We start from the raw sequence: 26,213 nt of genomic DNA on the forward strand, positions 1-26,213 counted from the left end.
CAAAAAGACAACAGTGTAGATATCCTGAAGGTATCAAGGGACAAAAATCCATGATCACAATCATATGACAACTGTAAGAAAAGTTCATACACATATGCAGATAATAAAGCTCACAAATCAACATGTTCTAGATATATCCCAAGTAATATCTGATTAACAAGAAAGAATTAGAGTTGGGAAGCTTATAATTAAATGCGAACCACATCAAACTCCCCTGGTTTGGAGGCTTATTTACTGTAGTGTGTGAAGCTTTAGGAACTGAAGTGACTGTTTTTATTGCATCTGTAACACCTGGAACATTCTGGAATGCAAAGTTCAAACACGCTGGTCAGAGTGCAGCAATTGCCACAGTCTTTGGTTGGAGATAGAACCAAAGACTGAAAATGAACTTGAATGTTCTCATGTATACAAGCACCAATGTTTGTTAACTGTATTCCTTTTATTACTTTATATTGCTTGTTGTTGGTATTCTGATCCAATTAACATCATTATAGCTAATTCCCAAAACACGACTTGCTGATTGCAGTTACGGATAGTCTACTACTAAGCTTAAAATTCAGCTTAGTTTTGTGGAAGGGCACTACTGAAGTTTGTGAGCATTTCAAATGAACTGATACTCAGTTGTTAATGATTTAGAGCAGAAATTTAAATTTTGCTCTTGGAAATCATGGTTTCACGTGATTGTGATCTGAAAACAAGTGAAATCTGCTGAGAGCAGTGAGATTTATTCTAAAATCTTGGATTCATTTTTGCCCCACAGCAAAGCTGAGGCTGATGTGAATATTATTCAAAGATGCATCAAATATACAACTTCCATGAATGGCTACAGACTGAAGGAATGGAATTTCACACAGCTCTAAGAACAACATTATGGCTGTGTCTACACTAGCCCCAAACTTCAAAATGGCCATTTAGAAATTTACTAATGAAGCGCTGAAATACATATTCAGCGCCTCATTAGAATGCTGGCAGCTGCAGTACTTCGAAATTGACACGGCTCACCGCCGCACGGCTCATCCAAACAGGGCTCCTTTTCGAAAGGACCCCGGCAACTTCGAAATCCCCTTATTCCTATCTGCCCTCCCTCTCCCTGATAGACCCTTTCCTTGCTCCTGGTGAAGGGGACCTGGCTGTGCAGCTCTGCTCCACTTGGGGCTGGGGCATGCACCACAAGTAGACATCTGGTGTGAAACTCCCTTCCTAAATGGTGCTCTGGCCAAGGCTTGCTGCAGCTGATTGTGTCAGACCCATAACACTGTCTGCCGCTCCCAGAGCCCTCTGCTAATATCCCAGTCACCCTTGTTCCACAAGGAAGAAGGGATTTGTTGGAAAAAAGGTTTTTCCTGACATTTGGCCCCATGTGGACAGGACAAATGCTGGGAAAGCCTCTCCAGACAGAACTGTTGACAGAAGATAGGCAAATGCATTGCGCAATTTGCATATCTTTTGCCAACAATTTTTGGCAATCTAGATATAGCTTAAGTGACATTCTGACAATCACTTTACCTTAGTAGGTCTAGCAGCAATTTCTGATCTGGTGTATTTATAGATAAAACATGAAAATAAAACTATTGTGAGAGAAGTATGAGCTATAAGAAGAGGCTCCACAGCAGATACAGATGGCTGAAAGGCAAATGTACATACTGATAAATATACACACATGTACAAAAGGGTGCTCTCTGGAGTCCTTTTTTAACCTCACAGTGCTCCCATTCAGTACTCATCAAGAGGGGCTCATGTAACTAGAATTAAGTCCTACCTTCTCAAGGATAGGGACTGTATGGGAGATGCACAGAAATAGAATGACATACCAATGTTAAGTAGTAACAGAGAGATGGCCGTGCTAGTCTATATACTATCAAAACAAAAAAGCAGTCCAGTAGCACTTTAAAGACGAACAAAATAATTTATTAGGTGATAAGATTTCATGGGGACAGACGCACTTCTTCAGATCATTGCCGTGCCAGAACAGTATGGCTATGATCTGAAGGAGTGGGTGTGTCCCCACAAAAGCTCATCACCTAATAAATTATTTTGTGAGTCTTTAAAGTGATACTGGCCTGCTTTTTTGTATTGATACCTTCTGTACAAAACCTACTAGGTCTAATCTACCCCTTTCTTAAACTGATTCAGAACCAAACTTACTGTCCAGCCATTGGCATGTCTTCTGCAGACCTATCTATACTGGCCACACAACACTCACATTATCTGGGACATGGAGATCCTGGATACACTGCCTGCAGGACACTTACAACAGTCCATGAAACTAGCTGCATAAAACCCATTCGGATGCATGGTATGAGGGGTAGGTAGAGACCTCAAGCCAGTGTTGTCCCAGACCTGCTGCTGACAGACTTTGTTTTTTGCTGAGTGAGATAGTAGCGAATATTAAGTTGGAGTTGCTTTGAGGCTCTATATAGACCTTATTTCTCATAGGCAATTTACCTGTATTCTCATGCTCACTATACAGTATATTCAGCCGTCTATATTTCTAATGATAGGCATAACAAGCCGATATGATAGAGCCCACTGATCACTATGGCCTACTCAACACAACAGGATCCCCTTTTCCACAGATGGATTTCCTCACTGTGAAGGAGAGATTCTCATTTATCCTTCTTGGACAGTCGCTTCCCAGGGAAATTCTCACTCCTCTTCTCCTGGATGACCTTCCATCTCAATAATACGCATCTTGATTTTATGATCTATGCCCTGACATTTTTTATTTTTTTATGTATCTCCCCTTCACCTTGACTACATATCTGGGGATGTGTTACCTCCATTCGTGTATTTATCTACATCCAGGTTCTATCTTGGCCTGTGCTTTCCTAGCACCTCACAGTGCAATACACTAACCGATGTTCCTTCTTAGCTGTTGACATGGAAACATAAGAGCTTTTGCCAGAGACTACATTATATTTTCAAGCAGAACAGCAAAGCCCTAACTGCATATTTTGCTGATTCACTTTCAGTCATTTTAAGCTATATAGACTATCAATTTTATTGTTACTTTTTCCTTCTTTCATTGACTGTGTTCTGAATTTGTAACTAAAAATCAGAACAGCTGAAATTGTGATTGTTTTGATTATTTACATCTTCCAAGAATCTTATTGCCATACTCTTAAAAAAGGCCACGTCTTTTCATAACTGCTTTCTACTTGCTGAAATTACTGTATTCTAGTTGACGCTCCCCAGATGAGTGAGGCACTGCTCTATCAAGCTGGCAGTTTCACTGGGGATCTGGAAGATAGGGTATATGTGTACTGAAGAGCTATTAGAACACCTATAAAAATAAAAAGTGCCCTGCTTCCTTAGTACACACTTCACATGTTGGGTGCGTCTACACTAGCCGGCTACTTCAAAGTAGCCAGCACTACGTCGAAATAGCACACAGCGCCTCTACACGCACCGTGTGCTATTTCAACGTTGAAATTGACGTTAGGCGGCGAGATGTCGAAGTCGCTATTCCCATCCGAAGATGGGAATAGCGCCCTACTTGAATGTTGAACGTCAAAGTAGGGTGTGTGTAGACAATCTGCGTCCCACTACTTCAAAATAGCGGGGTCTTCCATGGTGGCCATCAGCTGAGGGGTTGAGACACTCTGTCCAGCCCCTGCGGGGCTCTATGGTCCCTGTGCACAGCAGCCTTTAAAGCACCATGGACCCGGATTTCCTGTGGCAGGAAGCTGAGAGCGTGCAGGCACCAGCACACGCACGTGCTAGCCCTGCACGCCCTCTATGGACCCCAACCCGAGCTCCCAGTGCCATGGCATCAAGCCAGCCCCCTGAGCACCCCCAGCGCTCCCCTCCTGAGGGGACCCAGGCACCCCCAGAAGCCAAGCAGGGGGCCAAAAAGAGGCAGGGCCCCTCCTGGTCGGAGGCTGAGCTCTGAGACCTGCTGGGGCTCTGGGGCGAGGAGGAGGTGCTCCACGTGATGGGGAGCAAGTGGCGGAATGCAGAAGCATTCGCCCGACTGGCCAAAGGCCTGGACGCCCGGGGTCACCCTGCCCACGCTCCGGATCACGTCTGGAGTAAGGTGAAGGAGTTGCGGCAGGGGTACGCCCGGGCCCGGGACTCAGACAGCCGGTCTGGGGCTGCCCCCATCATTTGCCCCTATTACAGGGAGCTCAGGGCCATCCTGGGCCCCCAGGACACCTCCTGCCCCCAGCCACCCTTAACACCATGCCAACAAGCCCCAGCAGGCCTCGGAGCTGAAGTCTGGCCCGGAGGCCAGCCCTGCACCTTGGCACCCACCCGAGGAGCCCCCCCCCTCGGGACAGCGGAGGAGGGGTCCAGCAGCGAGGAGTGGGGACTCCTCATCGACCTCCCCTCCCGGAGCACCAGCCGGGCATCCACCCACTGGGCTTCTCTGGCAATGGATGGTCAGGTACATACTCCACAGAGCACACGCCCATGGGCCACAGAGCGGGGGCACCAGACATGACCGGGAGCCTCACACACCCCCAGCGGACCCCAACCCGCAAGCGCCCAGCCACAGTACGGTCCCAGGATGGCGGCATGACCATCAGCGCCTGTCAGCACCCGTACCATGGACAGCACTCAGCCTTAACCCCGGGGCAGGGGGACAATGCCATGGTTACAGCCAACAGGGACATCAAACCCACCGATGAGGACAGAGACCCAGCACCCAAGAGGGGGTGGGGGAAATGGGCCACAGGCCAGGGCACTGTACTAACAGCTTTCCCCTCCCTCTCTCCAGCTGCAGCATCCAATGCCCCAGGCAGCCAGGCACCCTCCATCGTCCCCGACTGCCCACCGGAGGTCAGCCACCGCCAGCGCCTGGAGACACCCCCAAGGGCAGCGGGACGGTCCTGCCGCCGCTGGACTCTGGGGATGGCCCCTGTGGGCCCCCAGCTCCTGGCAGCTCTCTGGCGGCAGATGGAAGTGGAGGAGAAGAGACTCCGCTTTGACCGGGAGGAGTCCACCTGGTGGCGGGCGGCATGGGAGGACTTTATGGGGGTCTTTCGGGACATAGCCGGGTCGATCCAGGAGGCCGTCACCCGGCTCCCGTCCCCTGCTGCCCCCTGGGCTGCCCTCCCCACTGCTCCATCCGAGGCCCCCCTGCCGCACCGCCTGCCACCCCACCCACCTCGCCGCCTGCTGCCCTGCCTACCACCCCACCTGCAAGCTCCACAGAGCACACTGGGGCTGAAGACTGGCCAGTGGAGGCATCCCGGCTGTACTTGCTGGTCCTCCTAGCCCCCAGCTGGCCACGCCGGGGACCATGGACACGTGGGGGGGGTTGCAAGCCATACTGGCAGGGGTCGCACCCCTCTACCCCCACCCCAGACTGATGGACCAATGGCCGAGCTGTCCGCTGGGCCCCCATGTATATAGTTGTCACCCGTGTATATAGTTGTCCCCCTTTTCGTATATTGGTTGCAGTTTCTGTTGTGAACAAAACAAGTTATCAGGTTTCAGAAAAAAAAGGTTTTATTTTCCGAAAAGCTGGAGGCGTGTGCTTGTTTGGGGGGTGGCGTGCAGGTGTTGGGGGCGGTGTGCGGGCAGTGCGGGCTGTGTGCGGGAGGGGGTCTTCTGGGGAAGGCCAGGGAGGTGCTCAGTGGTCTCCCTGATTGAAGTGGGCCGGCAGGGCCTCGCGGACCCGTACCCCCTTATGGTGGGCCTGGCGGTTGGGTGCGGCAGCCGGCTGGGGGAAGCCCATGCCGCCGTCGACTGCCCATCCCTGGACGAAAGCCTCCCCCTTGCTCTCAACGATGTTGTGGAGCGTGCAGCTTGCGCCCACAACCTGGGGGATGTTTTGGAGGCTGACGTCCAGTCAGGCAAGAAGGCACTGCCAGCGGCCCTTCAGATGGCTGAAAGTCCTCTCCACCACCTGGTGGGTATGGTTCAGGCAGGCGCTGAACCGCTCCTGGCTGGCGTTGAGGTGGCCGGTGTACGAGCACATGAGCCAGGGCTGGAGGAGGTTGGCCACGTCTGCCACGAGACAGAGGGGCACGGTGGTGTCCCTCAGAGGGATCCCCCTCTGGGGGATGTAGGTCCCTGCCTCCAGCCGGCAGCACAGGCCCGAGTTCCTAAAAACACGAGCATCACGTGTGCAGCTGGGCCAGCCCACATGCACGTCCTGGAAGCGGCCCTGACTGTCCACCATGGCCTGCAGGACCACGGAGTGGTGGCCCCTGTGATTTATGTATCTTCCTCCACTGTGGTCCGGGGCATGGATGGGGATGTGGGTCCCATCCAGGGCCCCGAAGCAGTTCAGGAACCCTACGGAGGCGAATCCAGCGATGGCTGCGTCCAGGTCCCCGAGTCGGACGACCCTCTAGAGCAACATGGCGTTAAGCGCACAGACCACCTGTGGGGAGGGAACATAGGTGCCCATGAGGCTGTGCAGGGTGCCCCAGGGCCCTTCCCCCAGGCCCCCCTCCTGGGCACCTCCCTGGGTACCCCACCCGCCCAGCCCCTCCCTCCCCGGTACTCCTCCCTCCCTAGCCCCACACCCAGCCCCTCCCTCCCTCCCCAGCACATACACAGCCCCTCCCTCCCTCCCCCCCAACCCCACACCCGGCCTTCCCGCCCTCCAAGGGTGCGTGCCCGGGCCTCCTAACCTCCATGTCGATGGTCCCGACCGTGGCCTTTCCCACTCCAATGGTGTCCCACGGAGTGATAGCTGTCTGGAGTGGCCAGCTTCCAGACAGCTATTGCGACCATCCTCTTGACGGGGAGGGTGCGTCGCATCGGGGTGTCATGGTGGCTCAGTGCAGGGGTGAGCTACTGGCAGAGCTCGAGAAAGGTCTGCCGGCACATGCGGAAGTTCCGGAGCCACATATCGTCATCCCAGTCCCGCATGACGAGCTGCTCCCAACCCTCAGAGCTGGTGGGGTAGCTCCAGAGGCGGGGGAGCAGCTGGTGAGGGAGGAAGAGGGGAGCCCGGTGGTCAGGGGCATCCCCGTCTGCCTCTGGGGAGGGCTCCTCTGGCAGGAACCACTGGGCGGCCTCCTGGGCAGCACCTAGCAGGGCGCTTGCCCCCGGATGACTACCTGGAGGGCCTCCTCTTCCTGCTGCTGCTGCTGCTGGGTGTCCATATCTGCTGTGACTTGGTCTGCGAGAGAATGGCTACTGCTCTGCAGACCTCATGCTGTGGAGGCCGGGTGTGTCTGGGAGGGGCCCTTTAAAGGAGCGTCTTGCTGTTGCCCTGGAAGGGCTAGTCCAGCCTGTGACCCTGTCCGCGGGCTTTCCTGGCCCCTTATTTGGAAAGAGGGTGCTTGTGTGTGTGGATGCTCTGCATTTCCTTCTGGGGAGGCTCCTTTCGACATTCCCTGTCGCTACTTCGATGTTGAACGTCGATGGCACCAGCCCTGGAGGACATGTAGACAATATGCATCGAAGTAGCCTATTTCGATGTTCTTACTTCAAAATAGGCTACTTTGACGTAGTGTGCTAGTGTAGATGTAGCCATTACGTCTACAACCTGTTCTGGGACGCTGTTTAACTATCTTATGAGACAGAACAACAAGGACAATGGCCACAGGTGCATGCCAAAATTTTCTACTGTATTTGCTAAAAGAGAAGCTGTTCCAGCACTCAGTAATAATTCAGTATTTAGTTTATGATTTTACTGAATAGCTTAATAATTACACCCAAAACTTGATGCAGGTGCTAGTTAAAAATCCACTGTCAAGGTAAAGGAATGAATTTCTATAAGAATGACCTGAATAGACAACTGAGATGCAATGGGAAAGAACATGTTTAAAATGATTAATCTACTGTATATATTGTACAATAAAGAATTTAAAGCAGAGCCTGTCATCCTGTATAACAACAAAACTGCTATACACTTTAATTTATTCCATAGGGCCCTGCCCTGCCAGGCTCTGAATGCCAAGAGAACTGAGGGTGTTCAACACCTAACTTTACTTTTAGGGGGGTTGTGCCCCCTGCTCACTATGCTCACCAACCTCCCTCTCTTCCTAGGGGTTCAGGGAACTGCACAGTCAGCCCCGGCCTTCCCAGGACCTTCCCCCAAACGCTCACCTTGGCCCCTCTTCCTGCCTACATTCCCGTGGTGGCAGGCACACACATTTGTGTGATGATGTCATTCTGTCACCCAAGTGGAAATTTATTTTTATATATATAAGGTATTCACAACTTAAATATGAATTCAGTAGGAAAATATGCTGAACTAATGAGCACAGTGTTACAGAAATCTTTAGCCAGGTCATTAGGCAGCTAATAGCCCTTCCTGATCATATAGCAGGTATATCAGATTTTATACAGTCTATGCCAAGAATAGCAATACATTTTCAGCATATCACATTTAGTTCACTTCATCCCAGGACACCAACAAAGTTTATAGTCTCAGCCTAAAAGCCACTGACTTTTGAATGACTTCATATTCACAGTTCTCACACAGAGAATGACAATTTAGCTGCAGCATACCCACAACATATTGGGACCTTAATTAAGGATCCCTGAAAACTTATGGACCTGATTTTCAGAAGCACCAATCATCTTTAGCACCAAGAAGTCCAATTGTTACTCAGCAACTCTAAAAATCAGTATCCCATATCTTCCAATAGCTGCCCCCTTTACTAGTTCTTGACTTACTCATTCATTTTCTTTATTTTGGAAGTTACTAAATATTCAGCATACAGTTGATGAGTAAAGTAGGTTTCATGCTTGCTAACAAGATAATGACCTTTGAACCCTGGAAGGTAACCCTTTATTTGTTTCCTATTCCGTGTAGATTGTCTGGGATTGTTCTGTAAACTGGGTACCTTTTTTTAGGCATTAGTTCCATGCCAACCTCCAAAATAATAAAAAAATCCAGTATAAGATATACTATCTGTGTGGGTCCCCATAAACCTCCAGATAGTTGGTTGGGGTTCCACAACTAGGATCCAAAGGACCTGAACTCCTGTTTTCCCTTTCAGGAGGAGGAACCAAATTGGGAAGTGTTAGGGAGCCATGAAGCAGATGCTGCTGAAGCTCCCCATGTCAGAAGATTGAGCTGATATACACGACAAGGAGTAAGGGAAAAGAAACCAGCTCAGCCTGAGAAGAAACTGTCATGCCCTGCTTAAAAAATATCTTGCATTTTTGACATACATTTTGTAGAGTGATCTTTATTTGTGCTTTATTTCTGCCTTAGATTAGTATAGCCTAGGATTTTTACCAGACTGTGAGTCTGACACAGCTCCCATTGAAGCCAATGAAAAGACTCCTAGAATCCGAGGGCTGGAAGGGACCTCAGGAGGTCATTGAGTCCAGCCCCCTGCCTAAAGCAAGATCAACCCTAACTAAATCATCCCAGCCAGGACTATGTCAATCAGGGATTTAGAAACCTCTTGGGATGGTGATTCCACCACCTCTCTAGGTAAAACATTCCAGTGCTTCACCACCCTCCTGGTAAAATAGTTTTTCCTAATATCCAGCCTATGCCTCCCCCTCTGTCACTTGAGACCATTGGTCCTTGTTCTGCCATCTGTTACTTCTGAGAACAGCTTCTTTCTATCATCTTTAGATCCCTCCTTCAGGAAGGTGAAGGTTGCTGTCAAATCACCCTTCACTCTTTTCTTCTGCAAACTAAATAAACCCAAGTCCCTCAGCCTCTCCTCATAGATGTGCTCCAGCCCCCTAATAATTTCCATTGCCCTCTGCTTGACCCGCTCCAATGCATCCACATCATTTCTATACTGGCCGGGGGAAGGGGTCATAACTGGACATAATACTCCAGATGTGGCCTCACCAGTGCCACATACAGGGGAATAATAACTTCTCTAGATATGGTGGAAATGCTCTTCCTAATGTATCCCATTATACCTTTAACATTCCTGGCTACAAGGGTACTCTGTTGACTCATATCCAGCCTCTCATCCACTATAATCCCCAGGTCCTCTTCGGCTGCACTGATACTTAGTTGATCCCCAGCCTGTAGCAATTCTTTGGGTTCTTCCATCCTAAGTGCAGGACTCTGCACTTGTCCTTGTTGAACTTCATCAGATTACTTTTGGCCCAATCCGCCAATTTATCTAGGTTACTGTTGACCCTATCCTACCCTCCAATGTATCTACCTATCCCCTAGCTTAGTGTCCTCCACAAATTTGCTGAGGATGCAATCCAACCTCTCATCCAGATCATTAATAAAGATGCTGAACAATACCAGCCCCAGAACTGATCCTTGGGTCACTCCACTTGATACTGACTGCCAGCCAGACATTCAGCCACTGGGCTGTTGGGCCTGATCATCTAGCCAACTTTCTATCCACCTTACAGTCCATTTATCCAAGCCATACTTCCTTACCTTATTGGCAAGAACATTGTGGGAGACTGTATCAAAAGCTTTGCTAAAGTCAAAGTATAGCCGATCAATGGACTTCCCCAAGTCCACAGAAACAGTTATCTCATCATAAAAGTTAATCAGATTGGTCGGGCATGACTTGCCCTTGGTGAATCCATATTGACTACTCTTGATCATTCTCTTCTCTTCCAGGTGCTTCAAAATGTGCTCCCTTGAGGATCCTCTCCATGATTTTTCTGGGAACTGAGGTGAGGCTGACCCGTCTATAGTTCCCTGGACTGTCCTTCTTTCCTTTTTTTAAAGATGGGCACTACATTTGCCTTTTTCCAATCATTTGGGACCGCTCCTGAACTCCATGAGTTTTCAGAGATAATGGTCAAAGGCTCTGCAGTGATATTTGCCAGTTCCCTTAGTACCCTTGGATGCACTAAATCTGGACCCAGGGATTTGTGTATATCTAGGGCTACGTCGACACGTGCCCCAAACTTGAGCTCATGGGAATAAGGGGACTTCGAAGTAGGCAGGGCCCTTTTGAAAAGGAGCCCTGTCTGGACACGCCGCGCGGCGGCAAGGCGCGTCAATTTCGAAGCACCGCTGCCACCCGCATGCTAATGAAGCGCTGAATATGCATTTCAGCGCTTCATTAGTAAACTTCGAAATGGCCATTTGCATGGCCATTTTGAAGTTTGGGGCACGTGTAGACACGGCCTAGCTGTTCTAAATAGCCCTTATTGCCATTTCTATGGGATCTGGACCACAGCTTGTATTAATAAGACAATAGCTGAATATTAGCAGTAGAAAATTTTAAAATGCAAGCTTAAGTAGAATATGGGTAACTGACAATGTACTTTTCAGTTTTCCAGCTCTACTATGCACTTTGCCAACTCAGGGACCCACTTTGCACATGCAGGTTAGTCATAAGCACACATCTTACAATTTCTAACTTTATGTAACAAATGATTTCCCAATAGCATTCTCTCTATATTGTTCCACACACTTTTTCAATTTGTGCTATAAATTTAGAACTTTGCATTGCTTGAAATTCATCAAAGGTAAATTCCAAACATTATGAAAATCCAGCTTGAGATGATTTATGCTTCAATACAAAGAGAGAGCTGTCATGGTTTCTGTCTTGCCATTGCAGGGGGCAGCCAGTGTCCTGTTGGTTCTGGCAATTATCAAAATAAAATAACAGCAATATTTAGGTGCCAAGTTCACTCACAGAAATCCCCTCCCAAAACTACAATTTATGTAACAAAGTTTTGCAGCCTGAAAGAGAAGTAATTTTTGGTGTGACAGTGTGGCTGGGATTACACATCCATCCAGTCCAGGAAAAACACACATCGTGTACTAATTGTATGGTATCAGTAGCTCTTGATTTTATTCCTGAGAGTGGCAAAGCAGCTATGATGGGATGGAGGAAGGGACAAAAATGTGAGAACTGTACGGACTTGTAAAACAAGCAAAGCTAAAATCCAAAGCACATTGTTAATTTAATAGAAACAGCAGATACCCTAACGCAGCCATGAAGGCAACTTATGCTGTATGTATGTGTGCATGGCTGAGGAGAAATCTGCAGAGAGGACAGACTCCTGTGGTGCAGGCTCTGGTTGGCACTTGACTCAAGTAGCTCCTGGGAAGCAGTGGCATGTTCCCCCTTTGGCTCCTTTGTGAAGGTACAGCTAGGTGGCTTTGTGTTCCACGCTGTCCACAGGTGCTGCCCCTGCTGCTTCTATTGGTTGTGGTTCCTGGCCAACTGGAGAAGTGCAGCGGCATTTAGGGCAGGGCAGCATGTAAAGCTCCCAAGTTGTCCCTGCATGTAGGACCTGGAGTGGAGCCAGGTTGCTGCTTGCTGGGAGCTGCCCAGTGTGAAGGCTAGCAGGGAGTCTACCAGCTCCACTGCATGCCACCACAAACCAGGCAGACAGTGACAGAGCTGCCAGGATCCCTCTTCAACTGGATGTTCTGGTTGAAAGCTGGACCCTAGGTATAACAGATATTCTGTAAATGTAACCAGCCCTGTATGCTGCTTGCACTCCTCATGAATTTCAGTGAATGAACCCTTCACTTCTAACTCACTACAGCTCCTGAACTGAAATCCTGTGACTTTTCAAACAGAGATCTCCCCAGGTGCTACTATAACTACGTCATCCAGTCTATTTTAAGTAAGTGCATATACTGCCTATAGCGCCAAGTGGAGGATTTATTATTCTGGAAATCAGAGTACACAACAGAATGCTCCTAGCCCCTGACAGCCTTTAAGGCAGTGTTTCTTAAACTATACTGCACGGAACACCGGTGTTCCATGAAAAACTCATAGGTGTGCCGTGAGTGGTTAGATAAATACAATGATGGTATATATTTTCTTTTATTAAAACCAGATACAATGTTACTTCTTCATTGCTATGATATCTGATTAAATTACTTCATTTTGTTTTTGCAGAATATGTTGCTGTTTGTATGCTTGTTTGTTTGTTTTGTCTGACGACAATTTTTTGTGAAAATTTTCATAGGTGTTCCTCATAAAAATATTATTGTTTGGTGTTCCATGGTCTCAAAAAGTTTAAGAAACATTGCTCTAAGGGCATATCTCCTTTGCGCTATATGGAATCTTGAGAAGTTACAATGGAAAATGTTTACTTCTATCATTTGTGGCTTAATAAATAATTTAGCAAACACTATTTAAACATATGTATAAAGTTTTTGTGTTCAAAGAACTGTACTAACATTAGTTGTTTATGCCTCACAACACTGTGAGGTAATGGAGCCAAATATCCATGGGCCTGTAGAGATGCAGAAGCTGAAGCAGAAAAATGAAGAGGTTTCCTGAAAGTCATCCAGTAACTTCGTGGCAAAGCCAAGGGCTATGTCTACACTGGCACAAAACTTTGAACTGACCATGCAAATGGCCAAATTGAAGATTACTAATGAGGCATTGAAACGCATATTCAGCACCTCATTAGCATGCAGCCGGCCACGGCTCTTTGAAATTGCTGCTTTTTGCTCCTGTGCAGCTCATCTAGATGGGGGTCCTTTTCAAAAGTACCCCACCAACTTTGAAATCCCCTCATTCCTATGAGCTGATATTAAAACAATAACCTGATATGGAAACATGTGATGTCCAAATTTACCATTGCCCAGAAAACCTAGAGGTTTTCTGTAATTTAAAGTATCCTATTGGCTATCTGCCAAAGCTTTGGAACAGCCTTACATCAAATACAACAAAATGATGAAAAAATAAGCCTGTTTTCCCTTTTATAAGTAATTTACTAAATGTAATGCTTGCTGTTTTGAGGTGCCTAACATACTCTCTGTACTGTACATTATCTGTAAAACTGGTACAGCACGAGCAGTAGCAGGGCAAGCTACTTTCCACAGTCCATTAAGAGGCTTGTGTCTTGACGTGAAGGACCACCTCTGTGGCTGGCAGAGGTTGATGCTCTATGCTTTTTTGAACTGCAGTGATTCATTTCTTCTTTGTGATGTAAGGAGGCCAATTTAGCTAAGAATAAAATTCCAAAGTGCAGCAAACTTTCTAAGCACTTTACGAAAGGCAACAATATCATTGAGATGCAATGGCGTTTGGTCACAACTGATCTTGGACATATTTAAGCAACCAAGCTAGAGATGAAAGGCTCTGCACCTCCATAAACCTTGTGAGCTGAATCCAAATTTCTAACTAGCCAAATTAACACCCTCCAGTAATAATATTTACATTCAGTCTGTAAGTACATGACAGTTGTGCATTCTAAACTTGCCTGAACCCCTTTTATGTAGAAATCAGAATGACCAGTGATTGTCTAACTGCAGATGGACAATCCAAAATGGATCAGGACCTCATTTTAAGGGGGTTGCTGCGGCTGGCTTAGACTTGCTGGGCCCCAAAGCTGAAGCCCAAGCTCTACCGCCTCAGACTAAAACCCAAGCCTGAGGGCTTTGTGGTAGGCTTCATGTTACAGCCCATGTGTGGCTGATGCATTTGAGATTTAGCCCATCAGCTAAAGCAGGTATGGTTCAAGCTTTGCCTGCCCCACTCTCCCACTTTGGATGGCAGTGCTCAAGAAGTCTAAGATTCAATCCTTCTTGCTGGGATTATGTAGGATTTTTTGTTGTTAGAAGGCTGTGGTGCAATGAAGTTTGAGAACCCCGTAGATGGATAATTCTGCGAAGGCAAGTTCTTTGGCATGGTATGCTATCTAAAACATATTTTTCAATTAGCTGCAGTGATAGGAGTAGTTCTGATATTTTCAGAAAATCTAGCACTAATCTATTTTGTGTGCACGCACACACAAGCACACATACAATTTAGCAATATCTATGAATTGAACGGTATTGATCCTTCATGTCTACACTAGCAGATCCCTTCAATTCTTGACCATTTACACTAAAGTTTCACAAACTGGTTTCTTTTCATCCAAGAGACTTTTCATCCAAACTTCCTGAATGTTTTAGCTCTTCAAAAGGTTGCCATAGTCTACAGCCCATGAGTGACTTTGGAGAACAGAGGCTGGAGAGGCAGGTGCCTTGTACCATATATATGACTTTGCAAGAGTGTGTCTTTTAACCTCTGAGTTCAATAGATAAGGATGTAGTCAGTACTAAAACTCATCTGTGTATAGCACAACATTAAGCTTTATTGATGGGCTTCACCTCCTATCAATGAGTTTTTCAGCTAGCAGTTGAGCTGTTAACAATTAAAAGGGGTGAAAAGCAGACCCTTGTCTCAGCAGTTTAATTAAAACAAATTGATCCAAAAAATCCATTAACCTTAGACAGGCAATATAAAAGCTATAAATAACCACTGTTTAGCCCGTTAAACATCAGGTTGTCCACCATGTCGTGTTTTCTGATTTTTTTCCCTTGTTCTTGTTCACTGAAGCATTTTGCCTGACAAAGATAATCTCGGTTCCTTAAGCTTTTTTGACCCTCACCTAGTGTCTCATAATATTCCTTGAGGCCTGCAATTGGTTGCTGTGGAAATTTTGATAACATGCCCAACAGACAGTAAGTACTCAGGGAAGCAGAAGCACATGAGCTCTTAAGAAACAATGACAGTGTTTCTATATATGAGGTCACTACTACAGAGAACAGAAAAAGAGACATAGGTTACATCAACACTACAAGATAAATCTGAATTTATTAAAATTGATTTTATAATACTGTTTTTTCTAAATTTGATTTTGAGTAGCCTCACTTCCCACAGGTTTCTAAAAAATTTGACACATTACTTCCACACTGAAATCACCAAACATCGACTGTTGCAGCAGGGCATAGTGGGAACCTATTCCACAGTTCCCTCAGCCCTGCATTCTGAGCCAGTGGCTGCAGCACCGTCAGTTTCCCAGGTCCAGCAGCTTGGGGGACGCAGAAAACTGACAGCACAGCAGCCCTGGTCAATTTCACAGCTCCTGCTAGTACAGTAAACCCCTCCTAATAGGGCTATCTATTCTTCCCCATAGTCCCTTAAATATAAGGATTTACTTCCCCGCCCCACAGGCTCCCCCAATCCCAGTCCCACCCCAACTTCCCCCCAAAAACAACCTCCTGAAAACAACCCCCCGAAAAACACCCCAAAACACTCCCATCCTGCCAAAAAAACCCTCATAAAAAAAACAAACCCCCGCCATTCACCTGCTCTGGTAGAAAAGCTGCTGAAGCCCACTGGCTGGGAGCACCTGCTCAGAGGTGGCCAAGGGCGCCTGTGGGGTGGGTGTTTGCCCATGGGCACCTGGCCCCATGCTGGCTTGAGCATCCTGGGGGTGGGTGCCTGGCTGTGGGGTGCCTGACCCCTGCCACAGGAGTGCAACAGCCTGGTCAGTTTCCCAGTTCCTGCTAGTAGCGGGGAGCTGGGAGCCAGGTGCAGCATGCACAGCTTTGTGGGACAGATAGGGGACACTTATGGAGGCTAATAAATTCAATTTGAGGACATGGCACTTCCACACTGGCCTTTAATTGAACTTATGAATTCAAGCTTGATGCCATGTCAGATAAGTGCGATTTTGTAATCTCAAGATTAGTGCACCCTAAATCAAGTTAATGATATCTACAGTGAAGATAGTCACCTGGTAATAGTGAGCTAACTGCCTTAAATTCAAATTTATCTCATAGTATAGATGCAGTCGTAGACAAAATAGGAGTTTGACTCAGAAATACTGTTGAAGAGGAACATTTTCCATGGAGCAGCAATGGCTCTTTGAAATGACTGAGATAAAGAGTAAGACAAGAACACGGACCACCAAAATAAAGCAAAGGAATTGACAGGAATACATAATTTTGTATGTTAAAAATGTCTCTTGTGCTCTAGTTTATTCTTAGTATATACAGATTTTAAGACTACACTTTAACAGCTGTGACAATTAAAGTTTTAGCACCTATCACGGCTCCTGCCACAGATTTTGCCTTTCCTCTCACACTTTCTCCACAAGAAGGGCAGTCTGACCCACACTTTCTAGCCGGCTGCAGCTGCTGGTTCACTAGCTCTTTTTATCTTTTAATAATTCTCATTGAAGATAAACTTGTTTCCCTGTTTTCTGGTTTTCCCAGAAGCAATTATTATCTATGAAGCAATTACTTTATCTACCCACACACTGCCTAAACCAATGAAATTTATCCCAGTTAAAACTCCAACGTTAAAACATTTCAAGATAAATACATGGACGGACACACACACACACATGCACGCACACACGCATACACACAAGCTTTTATTCAGTTCCGAACAGCAAAACCATAACATCTTAAATAAAGAAGAAATGAAGAAAAATGGCACTATTAACTTTCCACAGGCGAATTGCTACATAGACTTTTTAGGATAATTAGCAGCATCTTGTTCTTTCATACATTGCATAGATGCTTATCAAAATGACCATCTGAAATTCACTTGGTCTGAAATGAAGGAACATTATCACAGTATTCTCTTACACTTCAGACTTCTCAAAAAGATTTCTCAATGAGAAGGGGTTCTATCTTTAATGCACTCAGCAAATCATGACCTCAGAGAACATGCATGCTTTCCATGTCATTCTTCCCTTACTCTATTTCCCCAAAACAAAACAGCGTGCATGGAGCGCTTTAAAGACTAACAAAATGATTTATTAGGTGATGAGTTTTCATGGGACAGACCCACTTCTACCTCTCTGTTACTATTCTACTTCCCCATTATGTATTAAAGACAGAAGCTGTCTTTGTAATAATCATATATTATTTGAATCAACAGTTCCTCACACAAGGGTGATCATGTCCATGACTGTGGCCTCCAGGTTCCTCCACATTCCAAACCAGTGATGGTAATATGTAAAATACAGCACTTACCAAGTAGACTTTAATAGAGTTGATCATGACCAGCTTTCTTGGCTTTGACTGCATGAGTTTATGCAATTAAAAATAAATGGAGGTTCTTGAGGTTTAGTGGTTGAGGCTTTTCTGTTCAGTTCAGAAATAAAACAACAAATCTGTATTTTTGGTAATGGGAAGTGAAATTGAGATATGTGGCTAAAAGACATCACAAGAGTGTCTGGCTACTGGTAGGCCACCATGATGACAACTAGAGATTTTTGTTTAATCCAATTCTATTTCACAAAATTATAAATTCTTTGTTTCCAGGTGTGAATTTAAAAACAACAGCTGTTATTTCACCAGCTGCATATTAAGTCAGAAGATAACATTTTCAGTAGAGCCAAAATAATGTAGGAGACTGTGTTTCATTTTCAAAAGTGATCTAGGTACATAGATTCAAATTTTCATAGGTAGTTAGACAGCTAATGAAGCAGATTTTCAAAAGCATTTAAATCCTGTTGACTCACTTGACTCAGTGCGGTTGAAAATACCACTATGTGCCTTTAGATGCTTAAATTCCTTTGAAAATCTGACCATCAGAAACCTAAGTCACATTGACTTTCGGTAGTATTTTGGTCCCAGGCACCTAAATCAATTTGAAAATAACATTTAGGCATTTTTGTAAAGTTTTCTCAGAGGCTATGGAATCAGTTACACTGCGACTGCGGCTTATGAGGACCGTGGGCTTCAGTATTTAAAGTTAAATTTTGATTTAAAAATGCATGTTAATGTGATGCTTGTGAAAGCTGCTGGATTGTGAGCAGGCTGAAGCCCTCTATTTACAGAAAAAATACTGTATTGATAATAACATCAAGAATGCTCCCCAGTCTTGCCCTTCTAAGGTGCTTCCTGTGGTGGGCATGGAGCCTCTCTGTGATAATCAATAGATACTGTATTGGGATTTTTACTGTTGGGTGTATTAGTTTTAATCACAAGGTATGTTAGGAAACAAAGAGGAATTCAAAACAATGACTCAAGATAAGACTAACTACAGAGGGCTGTCAAAAGATGATGGAATGGACACTGACACCTAGGCTGTGGCCGCACTAGCAGCTCATTTTGAAAATTTCGAAATGAGCAGGAGAGCGACTACACAGCAATTGCTCATGTTGAAATTGATTTAGAAATTAAAAGGTGTTCATTTCGAAATGGTTATTCCACTCCTGTGTTGGGAAAAACGCCTCCTTTCAATGTTAATTTCGAAATTAAATGTGTGTGGCAGCTCCCTGGCTGCCATTTTGAAATGAAAAGTCCTCCACAAAGCCAGTCCCTCCCACCAGCAGGCAGAGCTCTATGGCTGTCAGCTGTGGGTGCCTTAAAGCTGCAGGGACACAGAAACCCCTTGCAAGAAGCTGAGAGTTGCTGGCAGCCATAGGAGCACGAGGTGGCCAGACAACACTCCCAAGCACCCTCAGAAGAAAGTGACACCCCACCATGGCCTGACCGATGATCTGCAGCCAAGACCCCCAGGATCCTTGTGGAGCCAAGGGGTCCGGGCGGCGGGACACCCAGGGCTCTGGGCAGCCTGCAAAGAGGAGGGGGGCCGTCTGGCTGGAAGCTGAAGTCTGGGACCTGCTGGCTGTCTCGGGGGGGGAGGACATCCTGCTCAAGATGGAGGGGCGGAATAGAAATGTGGACACCTTCACCCGCCTTGCCAGCAACCTCGCTGCAAAGGGCCACCCCCTCCGGACCCCTGACCAGATCCGCTCCAAAGTGAAGGAGCTGCGGAAGGGCTATGCCTGAGCAAGGGACTCAGCCAGGCAATCAGGGGAAGCACCAGCCACCTACCCCTACTTCAGGGAGCTCCACCAGCTGCTGGGACCCAGGGAGGCTGAATCACTCGGGGGGACCCTGGACACAGCGGAGCCAGAGGGGCAGGGCAAGGAGCCCCAGTCAGGACCTGCGATGCTCCTCCCCCCCACTGCAGACCCCAAAGTACCTGCTGGCACCAGGGACAGCAACAGCGGGAGCGAGGGACCATTGTGCATGGCCAAGCCCTCTGAGGGCCCTAGCTGGGCTACCTCCACTCAGGCCTCCCCTGAATCACCTGAGGAACCCTCAGGTAGGACTGGGTGTGGGGTGCACTGGTCATACAGGGGAGGGGGTGGTCCCTGACACAGTCAGTACAGGCCTGGGCACACAGCCATGGACCAGGAACCCAGGGATGGCTGTCATCGCTGCCGGGTGGGGCCCGCACAGGGCCATGGGCTGCCATGAGGGTCAGAAGCCCAGCAGGCCGGGGCAACCACTCTAATGGCCCCACATTGATGGCCTCCACAGAAGACAGGCCACCCCAGAGCCCCTCACCACAAGCAGGGTGGGATGGCAGTGGGGACAAGGCCGCTGGCCCACAGTACCCGGGCTCATGAATAATGGGGCACCACCCTCTCGCCATATGTCTTCACAGCCTTGGCATCTGCCAGCCACCCCAGTCCTCTGGATGTGCCTGGGAGCCCCGCAGCAGCAGAGGAGGGTGAAGGGGCGACACCTCCCTGGACTGGGTGCCATGGTGGGAGGAGCCACCACCGGAGCTGGGCAGATGATCTGGCAGCAGCCCACACAGCTGCATGGAGGGAGCAGAACCACTTGCTGCGGGAATGGCTCTCCATGGAGTGGGTGGCCTGGGACCGGGTGGCTGGGTTTCTCGACATCCTGACCCAGGCCATCGCCAACTGCCTGGCCCAGCCACCCGCCCATGGTTGGGCTTTCCCACAGCACCCCCCTCTGCCCTGTGGGAGCACGAGCACCTGGTGGCCGGGCCTCACTCGCAAGGCAGAATGACCATACACTCCATCTTGGAACGCTATCATACAACGGCGGGAAGGTCTGAAGCCAGGCCAGGAGAAAGAAATCAGAAAGTTGACAAGTAGTTGGAGAGTCCCCAAAGAGAACATCCTGACAAGCAGATAGTAAGTCCCCAAAGAGAACAGCTGGGGCTAGTAGCTGGAAGCCCCCCAAAGAGAACATCTTGGTTGTACAACATCAGAGGGTCCCAGGGGAGGTTCAGAAAAAGACCAAGGACAGAGGAAATCTTGTAACATGTTCTGACAGGCCGGGAGGATAGAAAGCCCAAATTAGGTAACAAATGCTTTAATTGGCCAGGTATCGAACCCCCAGGTAAGAAACAGTATAAAAGGTGATTTAGCAGGAATAAGGGTGCGGGCTCCTGGACACAAGGCGGAGGCTAGCAACTTCCAGTCCAGACAGCAGACCCCGGCCTGATCACCTGGATGTCACCACCACGAAAGGTCCCAACCAAGCCGTATCTCTGACTTGAAGGGCCGCTGTAACGTAGTTGTTGGTGAGATGTGGGAGCATTGGATGTTATTGGTAAGTCACATGTAATCATATACAGCTATATGTAATCTAGTGTTTAGCCTATGCCAAATAAATAACTATATATATATATATATATATATATATAACAAGTGTTAAGTAATTGTAGTTACGAATAAATGAATAAATCACTATAGGTAAATACCACTAGCTGGACTAGCTGGGTCTGTATAGAGGATTATTGGGACTTAGAACAGCTACAGGGCATTGTGGTGTTCACAATCGGAGTGTTATTGTTCCTGGTACTCATAATACTGTGGAAACCTAGGTTTTAAAGTAGATACACTGAATCACATATTGCTGCTACACTATATCAGGCTGCTATAAAGGTGGGGTGGTCGGTCCCGGGCCACCCGACTCCCCCCACTGTATCACACCCCACGCGCACCCACGGGACCCGGAGTAGGGCGGCACATCGTCATGCCCCAGCCCCCGCTTCCTCCCTGCCAACCCCCCACCCCAGCCCCTCCCTCTTCCCAGCTACCCCCCTCTTCCTCAGCTCCTCCCTGTTCCAACCCCCCCCCGCACCCCTTCTGTCCCCCCAGCCCTTGAAGCTTTCCTCCCAGCCAACATGACCCCAGCCGAGCGGTGGGAGCTGGCGCGCTGGGTATGGCCAAGCTAGCCCTGCCCATCCGTGGCTCCCCCTCCTCCTCTCCACAAGTCCAAGCCCCTAGACACCCCAGTCCAGCCCTACCTCCCTGTTCCACCTGCCCCATCCTGGCCCCGACATGGTCCCCGGACCCGGGGCGGTCATGGCTCCAGGGGCCATCGTGGCTCCCGACCAGCCACTCCAACAGAGGATTGAGGACCCCCACCTCCCCATGTATATAGTTCAGCCCTGGCCCCCATGTAAATAGTTCCCCCACCCCATAAATAGTCACACGTTCTTTCTGTTCCAAACGTAGCAGTTGAATTTATTTAACGATGTATGTGTCCTGCCTTGTGTGGGGATGGCAAGGGCCGTGCTGGTGGGGCAGGGGTGAGAACTGGAGGGGAAAGGGGGCTGCATGAAGTGAGCGGGGTCAGGTCATGGGGGACCCCAGGCAAATATCTTCTGGAGGGCCTCCCTCATGCGCACCCCATCCTGGTTCACCTGGTGACATGGAACCGCACCTGGCTGCTCATAGTGTGGCAGAGCCTTGGCTGCCCAGTGTGCCACAAAGAACAAGATTGTGCAGTGCATAGCAGGTGCCCATGACCACGGGCACACTGGGCAGGCCTACCTCCAGGCGCAACAGGAGGCACCTGAAATGTGCCTTCAGATGGCCGAATGCCCACTCCATGGGTGTTCCTGGTGTGGTTGAGGTGGGCATTGAAAAGGTCCTGGCTCTCATTGGTGTGTCCCGTGTAGGGGTGCATTAGCCAGGGCTGGAGTGGGTAGGCAGCATCGGTGACAATGCATGGGGGCATGGTCACATCCCCCACCGGCAGCTCCCGTAGGGGGATGTAGGTGCCCTCTGCCATCCTGTGGCCGAGCCATGAATTCTGCAGGACATGGGCATCATAGACCCTGCCCAGCCAGCCCACACAGACATTGGTGAAACGTCCTCAGGCATCCACGAGAGCCTGGAGGATAATGGAGCGGTAGCCCTTGCGGTTGATGTACTGTCCCCGGGTGTGTGGTGGGGCCCACATGGTGATGTGGGTGCTGTCCAATGCACTGATGCAGTTGGGGAATCCCAGATGTTGGAAGCTGGCCATGGCAGTGTCCACGTCCCCAAGGCGGATCACGTGGTGCAGAAGGATCTTGTTGATGGCGGTGACAACCTATAGGGTAGAGGGCACAGGCACCCGTGAGTGTGTGGTAGCATATGGGGGCCCCACTCCCTGGGATCCCACTTCCTGGGAACCCCCTCCCAGGGACCCCACTCCCCGGGGCCCCACACCTTGGGACCTCCCCTCCCCAGGAACCCGCCATGGATGTGTGGCCCCGGGTGCCTTACCTCAAGGAGGATGACCCCGATGGTGGCCTTCCCCACCCCAAATTGGTGGCCAATTGAGCAGTTGCTGTCCGGGGTGGCCAGCTTCCACAGAGCGATGGCCATTTGTTTCTCCAGGGGGAGCGCGGGCTGCATGTGGGTGTCCTGGTGGGCAAGTGCTGGTGCCAGCCAATGGCAGAGCTCCATGAAGGTGGCCCGAGTCATCCGGAAGTTGCGGACCCACTGGTCGTCGTCCCACTCTCCTAGAATGATGTCGTCCCACCATTCCCCACTGGTGGGGTACCACCAGAGGCGACGGCGGGACTGGAACAGGGGGTGCTCTGGATGCACTATGGGGGGAGCCTGCAGGAAGTTGGCCATGTGTTGGGCAGCTCGTAGCCTCATATGGCATGCTGTCAGGATGGCCATCAGGCTGATCACAATGTCCAAAGTGTCCCCGTCAGTGAAGTGCTGAGGGTCCATGGCAGGCAGTGGTGTGGTAGCTAAGACTCTGCTGAGTGCTGTGCTGGAAGTCGCGTGCTGCAAGCAGCCTGGGTCCTCAGCATGTGTGCATGGGGGATGTGTTTGGGAGGAGCCCTTTAAGGGGTTGGCTCGTCCATGCTCCAGGAGGGCTTGTCAGCCATTTGTCCCTGCCTTCACCATTTTCTGCCCTGTTATTTCAAAATGAAGCTGTGGCTGTGTAGCCGCTCCATTTCGAAATGACTGGGAGTCATTTCAATGTTGCAGATCGCAACGTCGATCTGCATTTCATGTGTAGTCGCTTCCATGCCACTTATTTTGAAATGGCTTATTTCGAAATAATGGATAGGGATAAGCCATTTCGAAATCACTCTCGAGTGTGGCCACAGCCTTAGGGATACTGACTTTTGCTGAGCACACCAAACTGCTCTTGAGCAGCAGCAGGACAAATTCAAGAAACTATGAAGACAAAGAGCTTTTGCCTAGCTAAAAGGTGTGCATCTCTCTAGGGCAGGGGTACTTGTTCAGGACACATTTTTTCGTCAGGGAACTGACAAAAACACAAAGACATTTGCTGGCATGCATGAAAATGCATATGCAGCACTTCATTAGCATGTGGGGGGCTGCGGCACTTCGAAATTGACGCGCCTCGCCACCGCACGGCTCGTCCTGATGGGGCTCCTTTTCGAAATGACCCCGCCTACTTCGAAGTCCCCTTATTCCCATCAGCTCATGGGAATAAGGGGACTTAGAAGTAGCCAGGGTCCTTTCAAAAAGGAGCCCTGTTAGGATGAGCCGCGCGGCGGCAAGGCACATCAATTTCGAAGTGCCGCGGCCGCCCACATGCTAATGAAGCACTGAATATGCATTTCAGTGCTTCATTAGTAAACTTTGAAATGGCCATTTGCGAAGTTTGGGGCTAGTGTAGACATGGCCATTGTGTGTCATATCTATTCTACCCAAACAGCTTATCATTCCCCACGATCCTAGAAAGGCCTAACAGTTTGTGTGGCCATTTCAAAGTTTGGGGCTAGTGTAGACGTAGCCAAAGTGTATTGTTTTAAATTCGTTTTTCTTTCTTTTTCTTTTTATTGTGGTTTATTCCAACTGCTCAGATTAAACAATACTATGGTTTTGAGAAGGCTATCCGATAACTGTATTCTCCATTGGTCACAGACTCCCATAGGGAAGAACTGCAGGTACCAAACACATCTGGAGATACTTTTAGAGCTCTGTAGATCATGGACTGGTCTAAGAGTTGAAGAATCACTAGATTTCTCTCAAAGAAAAAATATGGCAGAAGCTCTGACACCTCTACTTATTCATTAAGAGCGAGATGAGAGAAGGGTCAGTGGCACAGTTAGACCTGTATCCATGACACTTACATCCTCATCTGGAGATCAACCTGTGGGGTATAAGAGTAGTTCCATCTCCATCCCTATTTAGTCTTTGACCACTCTACAAAAGGCATCAATTAGTGCCTATTGCAATTCCTGTCAAAAGGAACTGCAATGACACCACCATTTGCTTCACCTAAGTATTTTCCTTCTGCTTAAATTCCTGCTTTGCTTCCCTCTCCCATCATGCTGAAGGCACAATGACAACATCTAGGACTCAGCTTTAAGAGTTTGCTCCCCCACATGAATAATTGTCACTGCCTAGAGTTCGACAAATTTCTCCCCTGTGAATAGTCACAGAGGGGTAGCCATGTTAGTCTGTATCTTCTGAAGAAGTGGGTTTGTCCCATGAAAGCTCTTCACCTAATAAATTATTTTCTTAATCTTTAAAGTGCTACAAGACTGCTTTTTTTCTTTCCTGTGCTTCATTATGGCTAAGAGTTTCAAATTACATGCACCACATGAGGAAACAGTTTAGAAGAGGAAGGCCTAAAAAGCAGGAGCGCTACTAAGATATTTGGTGTTAAGCCCCACATGCTTACCATTAGCAGTACATTTTCCATTACCAAAATGAAGGACTGACAGCAAAATCTGCCAGAATCAGAGGTATGAATCCCAATCCTTTGGTCAGTAATGGCTAGTGAAAATGGATAAATATGGCAAAGATAGAGCTGTGATCATCAGTACTTCCTAGCTAAGAAGTGTCCACATCCTATATGCTTGTTATCATCCTGTTTCATCCTGTCTTTCTGATCATAAACTCCTTGTGGCAAGTCCAATGGGACTTGTCCTGAGGCCTTTCACATACATAAAAGCTCATCTGTTTTTTCAGATACTTGTGTGGATTATCAAATGGTGAAAGTCTTCATCTTTAAAAAAAATTCTACAACTCTTTCTACTACTCTTTAAAAACTGCTGTGGAATGATAGCATTAGTACTATAGGCACATCAAGAATTTATGTTAATATCACGGCATTATAAATTTTCCGTCATGTCAATTCACATCATGATATGCATCTCAGTTATATTTCGCAGCTCCCCAAACTACAAGGCAGACATGCTGACATTCATCATCAAGAAAAACATCATGTGCCTACCTGACATAGAGTGAACGCTTCTGATTGGTTCTCAGGGAGCCGGACCCAGAACTCATGCTGTGGTTCATCATCTGCTCGCGTAGGTCATGGATTTTTGCTTCAAATCGAGCGTACTCTGGTGATGAAAATTAAAAAGAAAAAAGAAAACCTCTATAGAAGTTGAATTACACTTGGTAAATGCAAATGAATGTTAATATTAATAAGAACATGTCCTTATAGTCATGGTCACATGAACTATCTGCAGTAGAAGGAAAGAGCCTGAAGCATGGGCCTGCTGTAAGGGCTGAATAAAAGTCAGCAAAAGTTATGCTATTGCAAGCCCTGTCAAAAGCAGATCTTTGCCTGTAAGTCAGTGCCTGGGACATGAACC

General features: G+C 47.9%; 1 protein-coding gene across 8 annotated transcripts in view; it reads right to left on the reverse strand.

The window, feature by feature from the left end:
• The window catches only part of DLG2 (discs large MAGUK scaffold protein 2), a 1,656,639-nt gene that overhangs the window by 102,090 nt on the left and 1,528,336 nt on the right, over positions 1–26,213 (reverse strand). For 7 of the 8 annotated variants that reach the window (XM_074983573.1, XM_074983537.1, XM_074983550.1 and 4 more), the window contains one exon: positions 25,844–25,958. In XM_074983573.1, coding sequence (XP_074839674.1) covers positions 25,844–25,958 — 115 coding nt within the window. Of the gene's footprint in view, positions 1–25,839; positions 25,959–26,213 lie in introns of those variants that run through there. The other variant, XM_074983566.1, reaches the window with a different exon arrangement.

Source organism: Carettochelys insculpta, chromosome 1, assembly GCF_033958435.1.
Source record: "Carettochelys insculpta isolate YL-2023 chromosome 1, ASM3395843v1, whole genome shotgun sequence".
In the NCBI taxonomy this organism is placed as follows: domain Eukaryota; kingdom Metazoa; phylum Chordata; order Testudines; family Carettochelyidae; genus Carettochelys; species Carettochelys insculpta.